Consider the following 13749-nt stretch of genomic DNA (forward strand, 5'->3'; position numbering starts at 1 on the left):
CCAGACAGGGAGGAGGAGATCTGTGTGACACCTCTCAGCAGGAGTGTAGTCAAGCCAGTGGTGCGGACCCGGATGCGTAACGCCCAAGCCCAGGTCCTTTGTGGGATTTATCGTTTAAACGGGCCCCCAAGCACGAGATTGGCTGGGGGAATGCCCTGATCGCGGCTGGGCTGCTCGCATGGCGTTGCTCAGATACCTCTGGCCCGGCTCCGTCGACGTCCCCTGCCTGCTAGTCCGTCGGGCAGCTGTCGAGCCGCGGGAGCCCGTTCGTGGGCAGGGCCGGCGCGCCTCGGGCGGCCGCTGCCCCGTCGCTGACCCTCGCGCGAAGCTGCGCGCACCGAGAGGAGACATCTTCCCGGCTGGGCCTCCCGCGCCCGCCTCGGCCCGGGGCAGAGATGCCAACCTGGGACTAGGGGCGGCCCGCGCACCCCTCCGTGGAGGGCGCCCCGACTCGCCGGGGGCGGGGTCACGTCCCACCCGGGCCGCCGGGGGCACCGGCGCTGCGGAAACCTGAGCGTGGCCGAGGAGCGGGGGCTTCCAGGGCCACCTACCCGGGCGCCTCGGGCCTGCCGTGGGCGCGCCGGCTTCCGCCGCCCCCAGGTCGTCGCGGAGACCACTGGGGCACCTGGTACCTGTGGACGCCCTTGTCAAGCGCCTGGAGTCCCCCCCGCTGCCCCCGGGTAGCCGAAACCAGGACAGACATGCTACTCCCGGTTCCTGCCCCTTCGGAGCGGCGAGGAGTGGGTGAGGCGGGGCCAGGCCGCTGCACCGAGAAGCCCCCCCCCCCCCCGCCCCGAGCCGAGGGCGGACGGGTCCCGCGGCGGGGGCGCCGGGCCTGCCCGGGGATGGCGGACAGGCTGGCCTCGGCCCACTGGCGGGCGCAAGGACAGGGCAGCAGACGGGTAGGCGTCCCTTCCCCGCGCCCCCTCGCCCCGGGCAGGCCCGAGCGGGGCGCCCAGGTCGGGTCGGCCGGGCCCAGCTTCCTGACCCCGGGAGACCCCGCTTTGAGGCGGGCAACGGCCACCCTGGCCCAGGCCGCCCGGATCTCAGGTTGTGTGACTGTGACCGGCTGTTTGGGGCGGTTGCAGGGGATCCAGGCGCTTCTCCCACTGCTGGGGGGTGGGGGGGTGGTTGTGCTTTGTAGGGGGTCGGGGGTCACCACCCTCCCAGGAGAGGTGGGGGAGGGCCGCCGGCGCAGCTGGCCGGCGAGGGGCGGGGTCACAGAGGCGAAGTGTACGTGTGTGTCTGTGTGTTAGAACGAGGGCGTGTGGGGGGAGAGCGCGCGCGGAGGCACCGTGGCCTGCGCGCAGGCGCGAGCAGCGGGCCGGCCCAAGCTCTGGAAGGAAGCCCGCGGGGAGAGGGGGCAGCGGGCCTGCGGGAGGGCCAGCAGCCGAAGCGGGGGGGGGGGGGGGGGCGGGGGCAGGGAGCCGCGTCGGCGTCGGCGTCGCCGGGCGCGGGCGTTTCGAGGCCGACGCATCCGCGCGTGCGCGCGCCGGCGGAGTGTCCGCGTAGAGCAGAGTGACGCGTGCGCGTTCACGTGCGCCCGGGAGAGCGGTAAGAGCGTAGGGAGGCTTGAAGGGGAGTGGGGGGTGGAGAGGCAAGCCGGAGGAGGGGTGGGGAGGCGGCGCCTGCGCAGTGCGCCGCGGAGGAGCTGTGTGTATGTGAGAGTCTGACGGGTTCAAAATGGCGGCGGCTGCTCCAGCGGCTCCTCCTGTGTGAGGGAAACAACACCCCTCCCCGGCATCAGCGGCGGCAGCAGCGGCGGCTGCGGCTCGCAGAGCACCTTTCCAGCGGCTGGGCCTGTCGCCGCTCTGTCTATTCTGGGCAAGGGGCGCACCGGGAGGAGGAGCAACGCCAGGGGGCCCATCCCCCGGAATCCCTTCTCTGCGACTGGGGAGTAACCGGGGGCTCGTCCCGCAGCGCGGAGCCCGGGCTGAGGGGGAGACGCGAGGGGAGCCCGGGCCCCCAGCCCGGCGCGCCTTGCCGCTCCCGCCCTCTCTGCCCCCCGGGGCCGGGGCCCGCGTTCCGGGGGGCCGGGGCGGCGCGGGGAGCCTCGGGCCGGCCGGTCTCAGCTGATCGGCCGCCGATCTCGGGCTCCGGAGACGGTCAGGCGGCTGCTGGCCGCGGGCACGGCGAGGAGGGTGCTTCCCGCGGCCGGGGCCGGCCCGGGTCTCGGGCTCCGGCTGCTGACCGCTGGCCCGGGGGAGGCGGGGGCGCCCCGGGCTCGGCGCCGAGGGGTCGCGCTCCCCTCTCCTGACGCCTCCGACTCCCGGTCTCCAAAGCCAGAAGAGGAGGTTTGATTCAGCAACTGTTTCCTCTCTTTTCCGGGTCGCTCTGACCCTCTCTGGATACTGGGTTGATCCACGGAAAAAAACGAAGGAAGACGACGTTTGGGATTTAATTTTTTCTCTCAGTTTTTGGAATCTTTTACTTCTCTTTTGGTCAAGAACTCAAGAGCAAAACCCCCGGTGAGATTTCCCTCTCTACCCCCCCCCCCCCTTTGGAAGTTTGGTTCTCTGTGTTATCTAAAGACTTAATGTAAAGTTTCTATTTCTTTTTCCGATGGGCGAACCATTGAAACGCCTTTCCCCGGGGGAGCCCGGCGCGATTTGCCGTTTTCTGCTCTCCGGCCCCGGCTGCTCTCAAGCCCCTGCGACCCTCCCCTCGCCCAGGGGGTGCAAACGCGGTTTCTCTCCCGACTTGGGGCGAGGGCTTCCTCCGGAGAGCACTGCCGCGAACTGTTCCACAAACTGTGTCACCGGGTCCTCTGGTCTCAGCAGTTTTGAAAGGATGCTATTAACGTGGCGGTAATGTAGTTAGAAAAGGGAAAACAAATCTGCGTTCCCTATGGAAGCCATCATCTATAAGAATATTTAGAAAAAAAGAAAAACCATTCTTGGTATTATGAGTCCGTTGCGCAAACCTCTTTATTTAATTTTTGGAAAAGATGTATTTTACTTATATCTATAGGTAGAATCGTTTGTTTTTATTTATTTACCCAAAGTATCTGGTGGAATTTTTGCTCCTGATTTTGCAACTCTTGAATTTCAGAGTTGTACTCATCTTGGGTTGGGTTTGGGAATGAAAAGATCCTTAGGAAGGAAGACGAAGATTGTTGCTTTCTAGAGGGGTGTGGGAAATTGTTTTGAAGTCTGTCTTCAAATCCGAATTTCTTGTCCTCTTTTTATATGGTTAGTCTGCCCTTCTTTCCTCTAGTTTCTAATTACCAGTGAGAGAGAACTAATTTGGTTAGGATCTGGATTACTTCAGTACCTGCTTCACCTGGTCAGTGCACCCCCCCCCCCCTTTTTATTTTTTATTTTTTTTGCTAATGCTGCCATGAAGGGGATCCTTGCTAATTGTATCCTGTGGGGAGAAACAAGTGGTGTGGCCCGACCACAAGGAACTGAAACCAGCATCTCCTATTGCTTAGGCCTTGGACTGTTGTAATTTGATTAATGTTGGTCATGACATGGAACCACTTGCCCAAGAGCAGAGAGGTCCCAAACAGATGAAGAGGAACCAGATTTCTCGGAGAGCTTTTAACTTACACATATTTTAAACACTTTTTTTTCCGTGGAAGGAAAGGTTGAGTTTGAGTTCTCATCTCTGCTCATATCATTATTCTTCAGTGTTGCAATCAATCTGGTTCCTAAGGAGGAAGAAGGCAGCCCTGGAGTGGTTTCTTTACAGTAATTTCAACAGAAGAGTGAGAGATGGAACCCGAAGAAGAAAGGATTCGTTACAGCCAGAGATTGGTTAGTATTTTCTTGTTATATTTTTTTCCAGTTTTGAAGTAGAATAACTATAATGTTTCCATTTGTGAACATACTGCAATTACAACTTTTCAGGTGGCTTTTCTGTACACTAGAGAAGGAGGGGAGGTATATCATGACTACCTCATTTGGGTTTTAGGCCAAATAGTTCGAGCCTTCATATTCATCTTGATTGGAAATGGAGTTATATATGGAGCCTTTAACTTCTATAGAAACCATTGTAAATCCGAGGACTTTTTGGATTTACAACGTGACAAGGATTCCTAATTTTGCAATATTGATATTGTAATAATTCAAATTAAGTTAGAATGTAAATTTCAGAGGCAAAACTGTTTGAGGAAGGATAGTTGGATAAATTTTTTTAAAGATTATGGTGTGCCAGGTTTTGTGGCCTTGAGCTGGGGAGTAAAACTATTGAGTCTTTCTTTTTTTAAACAATACTTGGATAGGTTTGGAAGGAAGCGGGGAGTTGAGAAAAGGTAAAATACTGGATGCTGATGAAGTTCTGTATTTTGTATTTTGGGAGGAATGTATGATACATGACATCTTGTTGAAGTAAATTTTTACTTAGTAATGATTTGGAGGGAATTCATTTGTATGTGATATGAATATGCATGCGCTCCTTTAGGCCCTGCTTTCTTCTCAAGGTTTCCCTATTGGACTTTAAGAATTTGATTTTGCTTTCCTAGTCAGAGAGCTTTATTAGTATTCTCACCATATATTTATTTCACAAATTTGAATTTGTCTTTGTAGAGTGGGGTATGAGGAAAGTCACAAAATTATATTTATTATGTGAAATTTGGTGAATTGAAAGACCTAGAGGACACTAAAGGAATTTATGGTGGTTTTATTTGGCTCTGCATTTTAGACTTAGTTTGGAGGGGGAAAAAGAGTAATTCTTTAATCCGTTTGTTGATGATCTCCACTCTTTTTGAGAAAAGACTATATTTTTTTCCCCTTGATGTGATTGGTAAAAAGGTGTGGAGTGTATTGGCAAGTATATCCAGCAGGTATGTGTTCCGGCAAGCCTTATTTCAGAGACTTGCCTCCTCTAATCCATGTGTTGAGATTATATTTCTTTATCTTTAACTTTTCCAAGGAAAGTATATCAGTAGTGGAATTTTGTACATTTAGGAATTATTTTGTTTTGACTTTTCTTGAATTAAACTTTCTTTGGGGGAAAAAGAAAGATTATGCTTATCATGTCAAACTTGTAGAATTGTTGACCTGTTACATACATCTCTAAGGGATATTGGGATCCAGTCTTTCAAAGGTAGTTGTAGGGAGATACAAGAAATCAATGATTTTTGTCCTGGTAAGATTTTTTTTGTTTGTTTGTTAATTACAGTGATTGCTACCTGTTGCACAGTTAATCCTTTCCTTATCTAACCTGTTTTTTTTCTCTTGGTTCATGTGCAATTGTAGTCATTTTATGTAAGAAGGTACACCACATATTGGGGGACCTTTCTTAGAATTTTGGGTGATAATTTTGAAGTTTAGGGTGACATGTTTTCCTTTCTAAGATTACATGACAAAATTATATCTGAAGTGTAAATCCCTTCCATAGCATAACTTTTGATATGAGAGCATATTGGTGGCTTATTTATGTGGCAGTTTGCCTACCATACTTTTAATATCTCTTCAGTGAGTGTTCGTATTACAGAATTGAATTATCAATTTGGCTTGGTGATTAAAGTTTGTGTTGGTCTCATACAGTATATATTTGTCAAATTTAATTGAATTCGGTAGTACATTGACTACTATTATTGACTGTTACTTCATGTTATTTTTGGGGACAGAACCTAAATGTTCTAAACTCATTTAGGAACAAGAATGACTTTTTTGTATTCAAAACCCTTTGCCTATCTTTTTTTTTTTTTTAATGTATTTTTTATTGATTTCAGCGAGAAAGGGAGAGGGAGAGAAAGAGAGAAACATCAGTGATGAGAGAGAATCATTGATTGGCTGCCTTCTGCACATACCACACTGGGGATTGAGCCCGCAACTGGGGTATGTCCCCTAACCAGGAATTGAACTGTGACCTTCCAGTTCATAGGTCAATGCTCAACCACTGAGCCATGCCAGACGGGCATATTATTATTTTATTTGAGAGAGAGAGAGAGAGAGAGAGAGAGAGAGAGAGAGAGAGAGAGAAACATTGATGTGAGAGAGACACATTGTTTGGTTGCTTCCCATATGACACTCCCAACCCCCAACCTAGTACCCATAACTGGGAATAAAACCTGTGACCTTTCAGTGTATTGGCAGATGCTCCAACCAACTGAGCCATATCGGCCAGGGTGATCCTTTACCTATCTTTAAAAAAAAAAGTTGTATGCGTATTAATAAGAATGCTATATTCATGATTGAATAGATCCTTTTAATGACACAGCTATTTCAAGCGCACAGGATGAATTTGGTAAAATTTGATAGGTTTATATCATCTTTATGACAAGTAATTTAAAAAAAAATCAGAAATAGCTAGTTTTTTAAAGTTGGCTTGTCTTTTACCAAACTATTATTTACTTATTACATGTGGAAGAGAATTGTACCTTTGAAGATGATGTGTATATGTAGATTTGGGCATTGACTCTACTTTCTGGAACCAGAAAACTTATTTTGTAGTGTAGGAAATGACATGGGAGGGTAAATATTGTTTGGCTTTTTAATTTAATTTAATTTTTTAAATTTATTTTTATTGTCAATAGTATTACGGATATCCCAGTTGTTCGTTTGTTTTTTCCCCATTGACCCCCTCCACCCAGCACCCACACCTCCCAGGCCTTCACCACACTATTATCTGTGTCTATTGGCTATGCATATATGCATATAAGTTTCCTGGTTAATAAACAAAATAAACTGATGAACAAAATAGATCCTGTTTGGCTTTTTCAAAGCAAGACATAGACTTTTGTTAACCCTCACCCTAGGATATTTTTTCCATTTTTTTTTTTTTTTTAAGAGAGAGTGGAAGGGAGGGAGGAGAGAGAAACATCAACTTGCGGGGGGGAGGGGAAGGAATGAACCTGCAACCCAGGTACACGTGCTTGACTGGGAATTGAACCCATGCAAGCCCAAAGGCCGATGCTCCAACCACTGAGCCATGTCAACCAGGACTAGATTTTTTTTTTATTTTTTTTTTAATGAAAAACATTAGTAGTTTCAGTGTATGGATTCCTAGAATAAAGCCAGATAGATCTCCAAGTCAAATTGGTATACCTGAGGAGAGGAACAGAAGCTTTAGTTTTAATGATGGGTGGATATTTGGTTGTCCAGAGGTAAACATGATTTATTTTTGTATTTTTTTTAAATTATATTTTTTATTGATTCAGAGAGGAAGGGAGAGAGAGAGAGAGAGAGAAACATCAGTGATGAGAGAGAATCATTGACCGGCTGCCTCCTGAGGCTGCAGGGTGAGCATATCCCCTTGACTGGAATCGAACCCAGGACCCTTCAGTCCGCAGTCTGACGCTCTATCCACTGAGCCACACCAGCTAGGGCTATTTTTGTATTTTAATAAATTTAGATGTAGGACCTTATTAAGAAACATTGACTGGTACTAAAGATGGAATCTTTTATTTCTTCATTTGATTTTAGGAGCTAAAGTGTTGGATGTTTGTGACTCTCCATTTATATTTAAGTTCATTTATAGGGAATGTTCAGCATAATATTGTACAGTTCCTTAATCTAAAATGTTAGTTAAATCCTTAGCAATTATATATATTTTTTAATTTTTTATTTATTTTATTTTCATTTTTTTACATTTCTTTATTAAGGTATTATATGTGTCCTTATTCCCCCATTACCCCCCCCCCCCAACCCCCTCATTCATGCCCTTACCCCCCTGTTGTGTGTGTCCATTGGTTAGGCTTATATGCATGCCTACAAGTCCTTTGGTTGATCTCTCCCCCTTACCCCCACCCTCCCCTACCTTCCCTTAGGTTTGACGTTCTGATAGATGTTTCTCTGTCTCTGGATCTGTTTTTGTTCATCAGTTTATGTTGTTCATTGCAATTATAATTGATGATCTTTCAGGTTTTTGAAATCACACCGATTTTGAGTAATCCTTACTTATTGCATAGAAAATCAGGGGCAAAATAATGTGTATTTAAAGTAAATGCTTAATGCCCAGCCAGTGTAGCTCAGTGGTTGAGCGTCAACCTATGAACCGGGGAAGTCACGGTTTGATTCCTGGTCAGAGCACATGCCCAGGTTTTGGGCTCAATCCCCAGTGCTGGTGGGGGGGCGGGGCAGGGGGGGGAGTGCAGGAGGCAGTCAATCAATGATTCTCTCTCATCATTGATGTTTCTATCTCTCTCTCCCCCTCTCTCTCTGAAATCAATAAAAATATATTTAAAAATAATAAGTAAAAAAAAATAAAGAATTAATACCAATTATTCACAAACCCTGCAAAAAGTAGACAAGGAGGTGACACTGCCTAACTTATCCTATGAGGCATTGCCCAGATACTAAAACCAAACAAATACATTACAAGAAAACTACAGACCAATATCCCTTATTAATTTATAATAATAAAAGTGTAATATGCTAATTAGACTGGACAGCTGAACGACCTTCCAGATGAAGCCAGGGCTGAGAGGGCTGAGCCCATTGCACAAATTTTGTGCATCAGGCCTCTAGTCTACACTAATAAAAGAGTAAGATGCAAATTGACTGTACCTTCGACGCCCACCAGCCAATCTGGGGTGAGTATGCAAATTAACCCAACAAAGATGGTGGGTTAATTTGCATGCACTGAGCAGCTGGGGGCAGGGCGGGACACCATGGCGACGACGTAGGCATTCCGCACCGCCCCAGCCACTCCAGGCCTCTGGGCAGCGTGGGAAGGCAGAAAAGCAGCTCCGGCGGGAACGAAGGTGGTGCTGGTAGCCAGGGGAAGGAAGGCCCATTCTTGCACAAATCTTCATGCATCGGGCCTCTAGTATATATATAAAAACCTAATATGCAAAGTGTGCCCTTGGGAGTTCGACTGACTGGGAGTTCGATCGCTTGCTATGATGTGTGCTGACCACCAGGGGGCGGCACAGAACGAAGGAAGGCCCAGGCTGGCAGCTGCTAGGGACCCTACCTGTGCATGAATTTTGTGCACTGGGCCTCTAGTATAAATATAAAATACTAACCAACCAAATCTAGTAACAATAGAATCATACACCATGCATGACCAATGGAATTTTATCAGAGTAATACAAGGTTGATTCAACATCTAAAAATTGATGTAACATAATAGAATTTTTTTTTAAGTTACATGATCATATCAATAGGCACAGAAAAAAGGCATCTGACAAAATTCAAACACTTTCCATAAAAACAAAGTAGGAATAAAAAGAAACTTCCTCAACTTGATAAAGGACACCCACAACTAACATCACTTCTTTTTTCTTAAATTATATTTTTATTGATTTCAGAGAAGAAGGGAGAGGGAGAGAGAGATAGAAACATTAATGATGAGAGAGAATCATTGATCGGTTGCCCCCTGCACACCCCGTACTGGGGATCGAGCCTGCAACCTGGACATATGCCCTTGACCAGAATCAAACCCAGGGTCCTTCAGTCTGCGGGCCTACACTCTAGCAACCCAGCTAGAGCGAGGGATCTAATTCTTTATTTTTATGTATCAGTCTTCCACAGTAAACTATTTTGGAGACCCAGAGTAAGGATTATATTTAAGCTCTATCATTTTCTCTTGTTTTATTTTGCTGAGCACCAGTCATTAGCTACCATACTTAAATTTGTTTATTTGTGCATATCTCTCCATTAGTGTAAGTTCCTTGAGAGTTGGGACTTTGTTTTTGTTTATGTTGTGTATTGGATGCTTTGAACAGTGTCTGACACATACAAAGTGTTCAATAAGTAGCCTGAAAAAAGATGATAATCTAAACATAGAAAGTGCTCAATAAGTATTTATGTTGTTGGAAGCCTTCATAAATACTTTTTTGTATTACCAGTTTTCTTGAGTGCTAGGCCACTAGAATTGAGGAGAGTTTTGGTGCACAGGGATAAGCAAAATATCTGGGCATTGGATCTTGCAGTATATGTAAGGACCAGAAAGTCTAAGCTATAACAGATTAAAAACTTATGCTTAATACACATACATGCCAGATGAACACCATTTGTAATGTTTGGGCCAGTAGAAAAAAAAAAGAAAATGTCTAGTTAAACTTTAAAAGCTCAGGGTGAATTTAAGTTCTACCTCTAATCCTGTCCTAAACCCTATATGTCAAAGTTTTTGCTGACTTTTTTTTTTTTTTTAATATTTTTATTGATTTCAGAGAGGAAGGGAGAGGGAGAGGGAGAGATAGAAACATCAATGATGAGAGAGAATCATTGATTGGCTGCCTCCTACATGCCCTCTACTGGAGATTGAGCCTGCAACCTGGGTATGTGCCCTTGACTGGAATCCAACCTGGAACCCTTCAGTCCACAGGCTGATGCTCTATCCACTGAGCCACACCAGCTAGGGCAAGTTTTTGCTGACTTTTAGACAACCTTAAAGTTGTGAAGTTGCAAGTGATGTTATTCTCAAGTGTTGGTTTTGGCCATTAAGTCAGGGAATTGATACATTTACTGTATACCACACTGAGGGACTTATATTCTTTAAAAAAACATTTTTCCCTTAGGAAATGGACATACTCAGGTTTCATTAGTTTGCTCTGCTTATCTTATTTTTGGAATAACACTGTATTTTTGCATTGTGCTTTCTAAAAAAAAAAAGTTAAAACTCAATAAACACTTATCATGTGCCAACTAGTAAGTTATGTTCTTCAATATACGTTACCTTATTGTACCCTCAAAGCAATCCTGTAAGGTAGACTGTATAGTTTTAAACCTTAATTTCTTTTAATTATGGAAATGGAAGCTTGGGGAAGGCCTTGATCAACTTGCCTAAGATCGGTCGGAGTAGAACCCCATGTTTCTTCTTTCACAACATACCAACTCTCTTGTGGTGCATTTCATACAGAAAACAAATGATACCCACTTCGTTGTAGGAAGTGGTTAAACTTAGTACTTTCTCTACTTTAAAATTTTCTTCCCTAACAGATGCCTGCTTAACATCCTAAATGAGGTAGCTATAAATTTTTGACAGCCGGTGTTTAATCATATTTTAAAAAAGATCAGCACATTCTTTTTGTGAACTTTTAATTGATTGCACTTAATCTATTAAAACACCAGTATTTGTGTAGTTTGTGTATATGTCAGGCCTTTTATTTATGCATGTCACTTATATCATTGTTTTCTGTTTTAAATTTTAGGTTCTTGGGGGTTTTCTCTATCTGTGAGTACTTGGTAAAAACTTAAAACCATAAAGATAAAAGGCAGCAGATAGTGACCAAACGTGGTTTTGGCAAATACAGTGGTGAAAGCCTCCTTCAGGTAGGTAGAGAGGAGGAGGGAAGAGGGTGGCCTTGTAGGAGGTTAAGACAGCAGAAGCTGTATTATGGAGTGGGAAGTCTATAAGGTCTATGCTAAAGATATCCATTAGATTAGTAGGATTAAAGTAGATTTGTTTTGGGAGGGAGGCACTGTTGATACTGTTGGGCACACATTTTAAACAATAACGAAAAGCCACGTGTGGAAAATAGCCGTAAGTTGTGGCTTATTTTTAATTGAATAGTAATTTGATCAAAATTTTAGAAGTAATAGTTTTTCAGTTTTAGGTCTGGAAGAATACTGAAATAAGTTACCTCTTAAGATGAAAGGTACCTGAACTCTAGGGCAGTGGTTCTTGAAGAGTGGTCCTCTCACCAGCAGCATAAGCATTATCTGGGTATTTGGGAACATATTAGTTACACACATTTTTGGATCCTCCCCATACTTACTAAATCAGAATCTCTGGGGTTAGGGACCAGCAAAATGTGTTTTAACAAGCTAGGTGATTCTGATTGATGAAAAAGTTTGAGAACCACTGCTTTGGGGTATAAGTAGTAGAAATGGAAAGTAAGGGGTGGAAGGAAGCAAGACATGTTGGCACTGAAGGACTGTTAAAACTTGATGACTGCTGGATAGCAATGTGCTATGATGGAAAAGAGTGCTTGATTAGGGATCATGAACCTTGAGTACTAGTATTAAGTCTATCACCAGTTGTGGTTTTAACAAGAGTACTGACATGTCATTGAGGGAGTTAACTGATTTTTGAGGATTTTGGAGGCAAAGGCAATTGAAGAATTGAGGTGGACTCTGAGGTTAAATCTGGATTCCCAGGAAGATCAGAGGGAGGGATTTTTGAAAGAAAGAGGAGAGAACTTGGGTGGATGTTTTAGACGGAACAGATTTGTTTAAAGCAGGGGTCCTCATCTGGGTGTAATTTTTGTCCAGTCAAGAGCGTTTGGCAGTATCTGGAGCCTTTTTGTTGTTGTTGTTAATCCTTACCCTAGGAGGATATTTTTTAAAAATACATTTTTTTATTGATTTCAGAAAGGAATGGAGAGGAAGAGAGAGACAGAAATATCAATGATGAGAGAGAATCATTGATTGGTTGCCTCCTGCACGCCCCTGCACTAGGGACCAAGCCCACAACCTGGGCACCTGCCCTGACCAGGAATTGAATTGTGACCTCCTGGTCCATAGGTTGATGCTCAACCACTGAGCCACGTCGGCCAGGCTAGGGGGATATTTTGTCCATTGATTTTTAGAGAGAGTGGAAAGGATGGAGGGAGGGAGGGAGGGAGGGAGAGGGGAGGGAGAGAGAGAGAGGGAGGGGGGGGGAGAGAGAGAGAGAGAGAGAGAGAGAGAGAGAGAGAGAGAGAGAGAGAGAAATCGATATGAGAGAGACACATGGATTGGTTGCCTCTGGCACATGCCCCGACCAGGGCCAGGGATTGAAGCTGCAGCCCAGGTATGTGCCCTTGACTGGGAATTGAATCCAAGACCCTTTGGTTTGCAGGATGACACTCTAACCACTGTGTTATACTGGCCAGGACTGGAGACATTTTTTATTGTTGGATTAGGGGAGTACTACTGGTATTTCAGTGAGTAGAGTCTAGGGATGCTGCTAAGACATCCTAATGCACAGATCAGACCTCCACAACAATGAATCATTGACTCAAAATGTCAGTAGTGTAAGATTGAAAATCAGTAGATGGTTCTATGTATGTTATTCTGATGAGCTGCTATTCATCTTTGAATTTAAAGTCTATCACAAAACATCTTGAAAGCACTCTCAGATTTTGTTTCTTAGGGCTTCGCCCAAAGTAAGCATGAAGCATTTTTGTTGAATTTTCACAAAGCTAACTTCATGGTCATGACAAATCCTCAACCCAGTTGCAGGTTTATTACTCCATTTAACTTATCCTAAAATCAACTTATTTGGGTACCCGAAATAAGTATTCACTGTCTTGAGATCAATAATTATGTTACAACAAGAAATTTCCTTTTGATATTCTCTTTGAAGGATAGAAAAATGAGATAAAAGCTGCAGTGTTAGATGTAAGCAAATACTGAAATATTATGAATTGCCCTGCAGCTGCATGATACCCATGACCATCCCTGAGAAACAACCTCATGGGCTGGTTGTAGCCCTCGGTGTGAATTCAAGGTAGCCTGACTATTATTCCATCTCTTTATAGCCTTGGATCACAGAGCAGTAATCTGGCCAACTTTTTTTCTGACACTGACCTCAAGAGAATGTACATTTGTAAATATAGTGATCATTTTATAATACTTTTAAGTTTCCAAAGTACTTCCTTGTTTCTTGTGACTTTTGATCATCTTAATCTTTTGATTATCACAAAGGATTGCTGGAACTCGGAGATGGTACTACCATGTAGCACAAGTCTAGAAGGTGCTCTTCACATGTCTTAATCTATGTGAAAGATGTCTTTGGAGTTGTGCAGTATACAGAAATAATGGTGGCCCTTTTGGGGTGGATAAGATAAAGGAAAAATCACCCTATGTATTTGAAACATTGGGAGGAAAAGCCCAATCTAATGGATAATAATACACTATGTGCTTGTAT

The 13749-nt window shown here is 44.9% G+C and overlaps 1 protein-coding gene across 2 annotated transcripts in view; it reads left to right on the forward strand.

Moving 5' to 3' along the window:
• The first annotated feature begins 1631 nt into the window (after positions 1–1631).
• The window catches only part of KDM2A (lysine demethylase 2A), an 87018-nt gene continuing 74900 nt past the window's right edge, over positions 1632–13749 (forward strand). Inside the window, exons 1-2 of one of the 2 annotated variants that reach the window (XM_079787534.1) lie at positions 1632–2468; positions 3633–3758. In XM_079787534.1, the coding sequence (XP_079643660.1) occupies positions 3717–3758 (42 nt within the window). In that variant the 5' untranslated portion in view covers positions 1632–2468; positions 3633–3716. Of the gene's footprint in view, positions 2469–3632; positions 3759–11047; positions 11169–13749 lie in introns of those variants that run through there. The other variant, XM_079787535.1, reaches the window with a different exon arrangement.

Source organism: Cnephaeus nilssonii, assembly GCF_951640355.1.
Source record: "Cnephaeus nilssonii genome assembly, chromosome: 13".
Lineage (NCBI taxonomy): Eukaryota > Metazoa > Chordata > Mammalia > Chiroptera > Vespertilionidae > Cnephaeus > Cnephaeus nilssonii.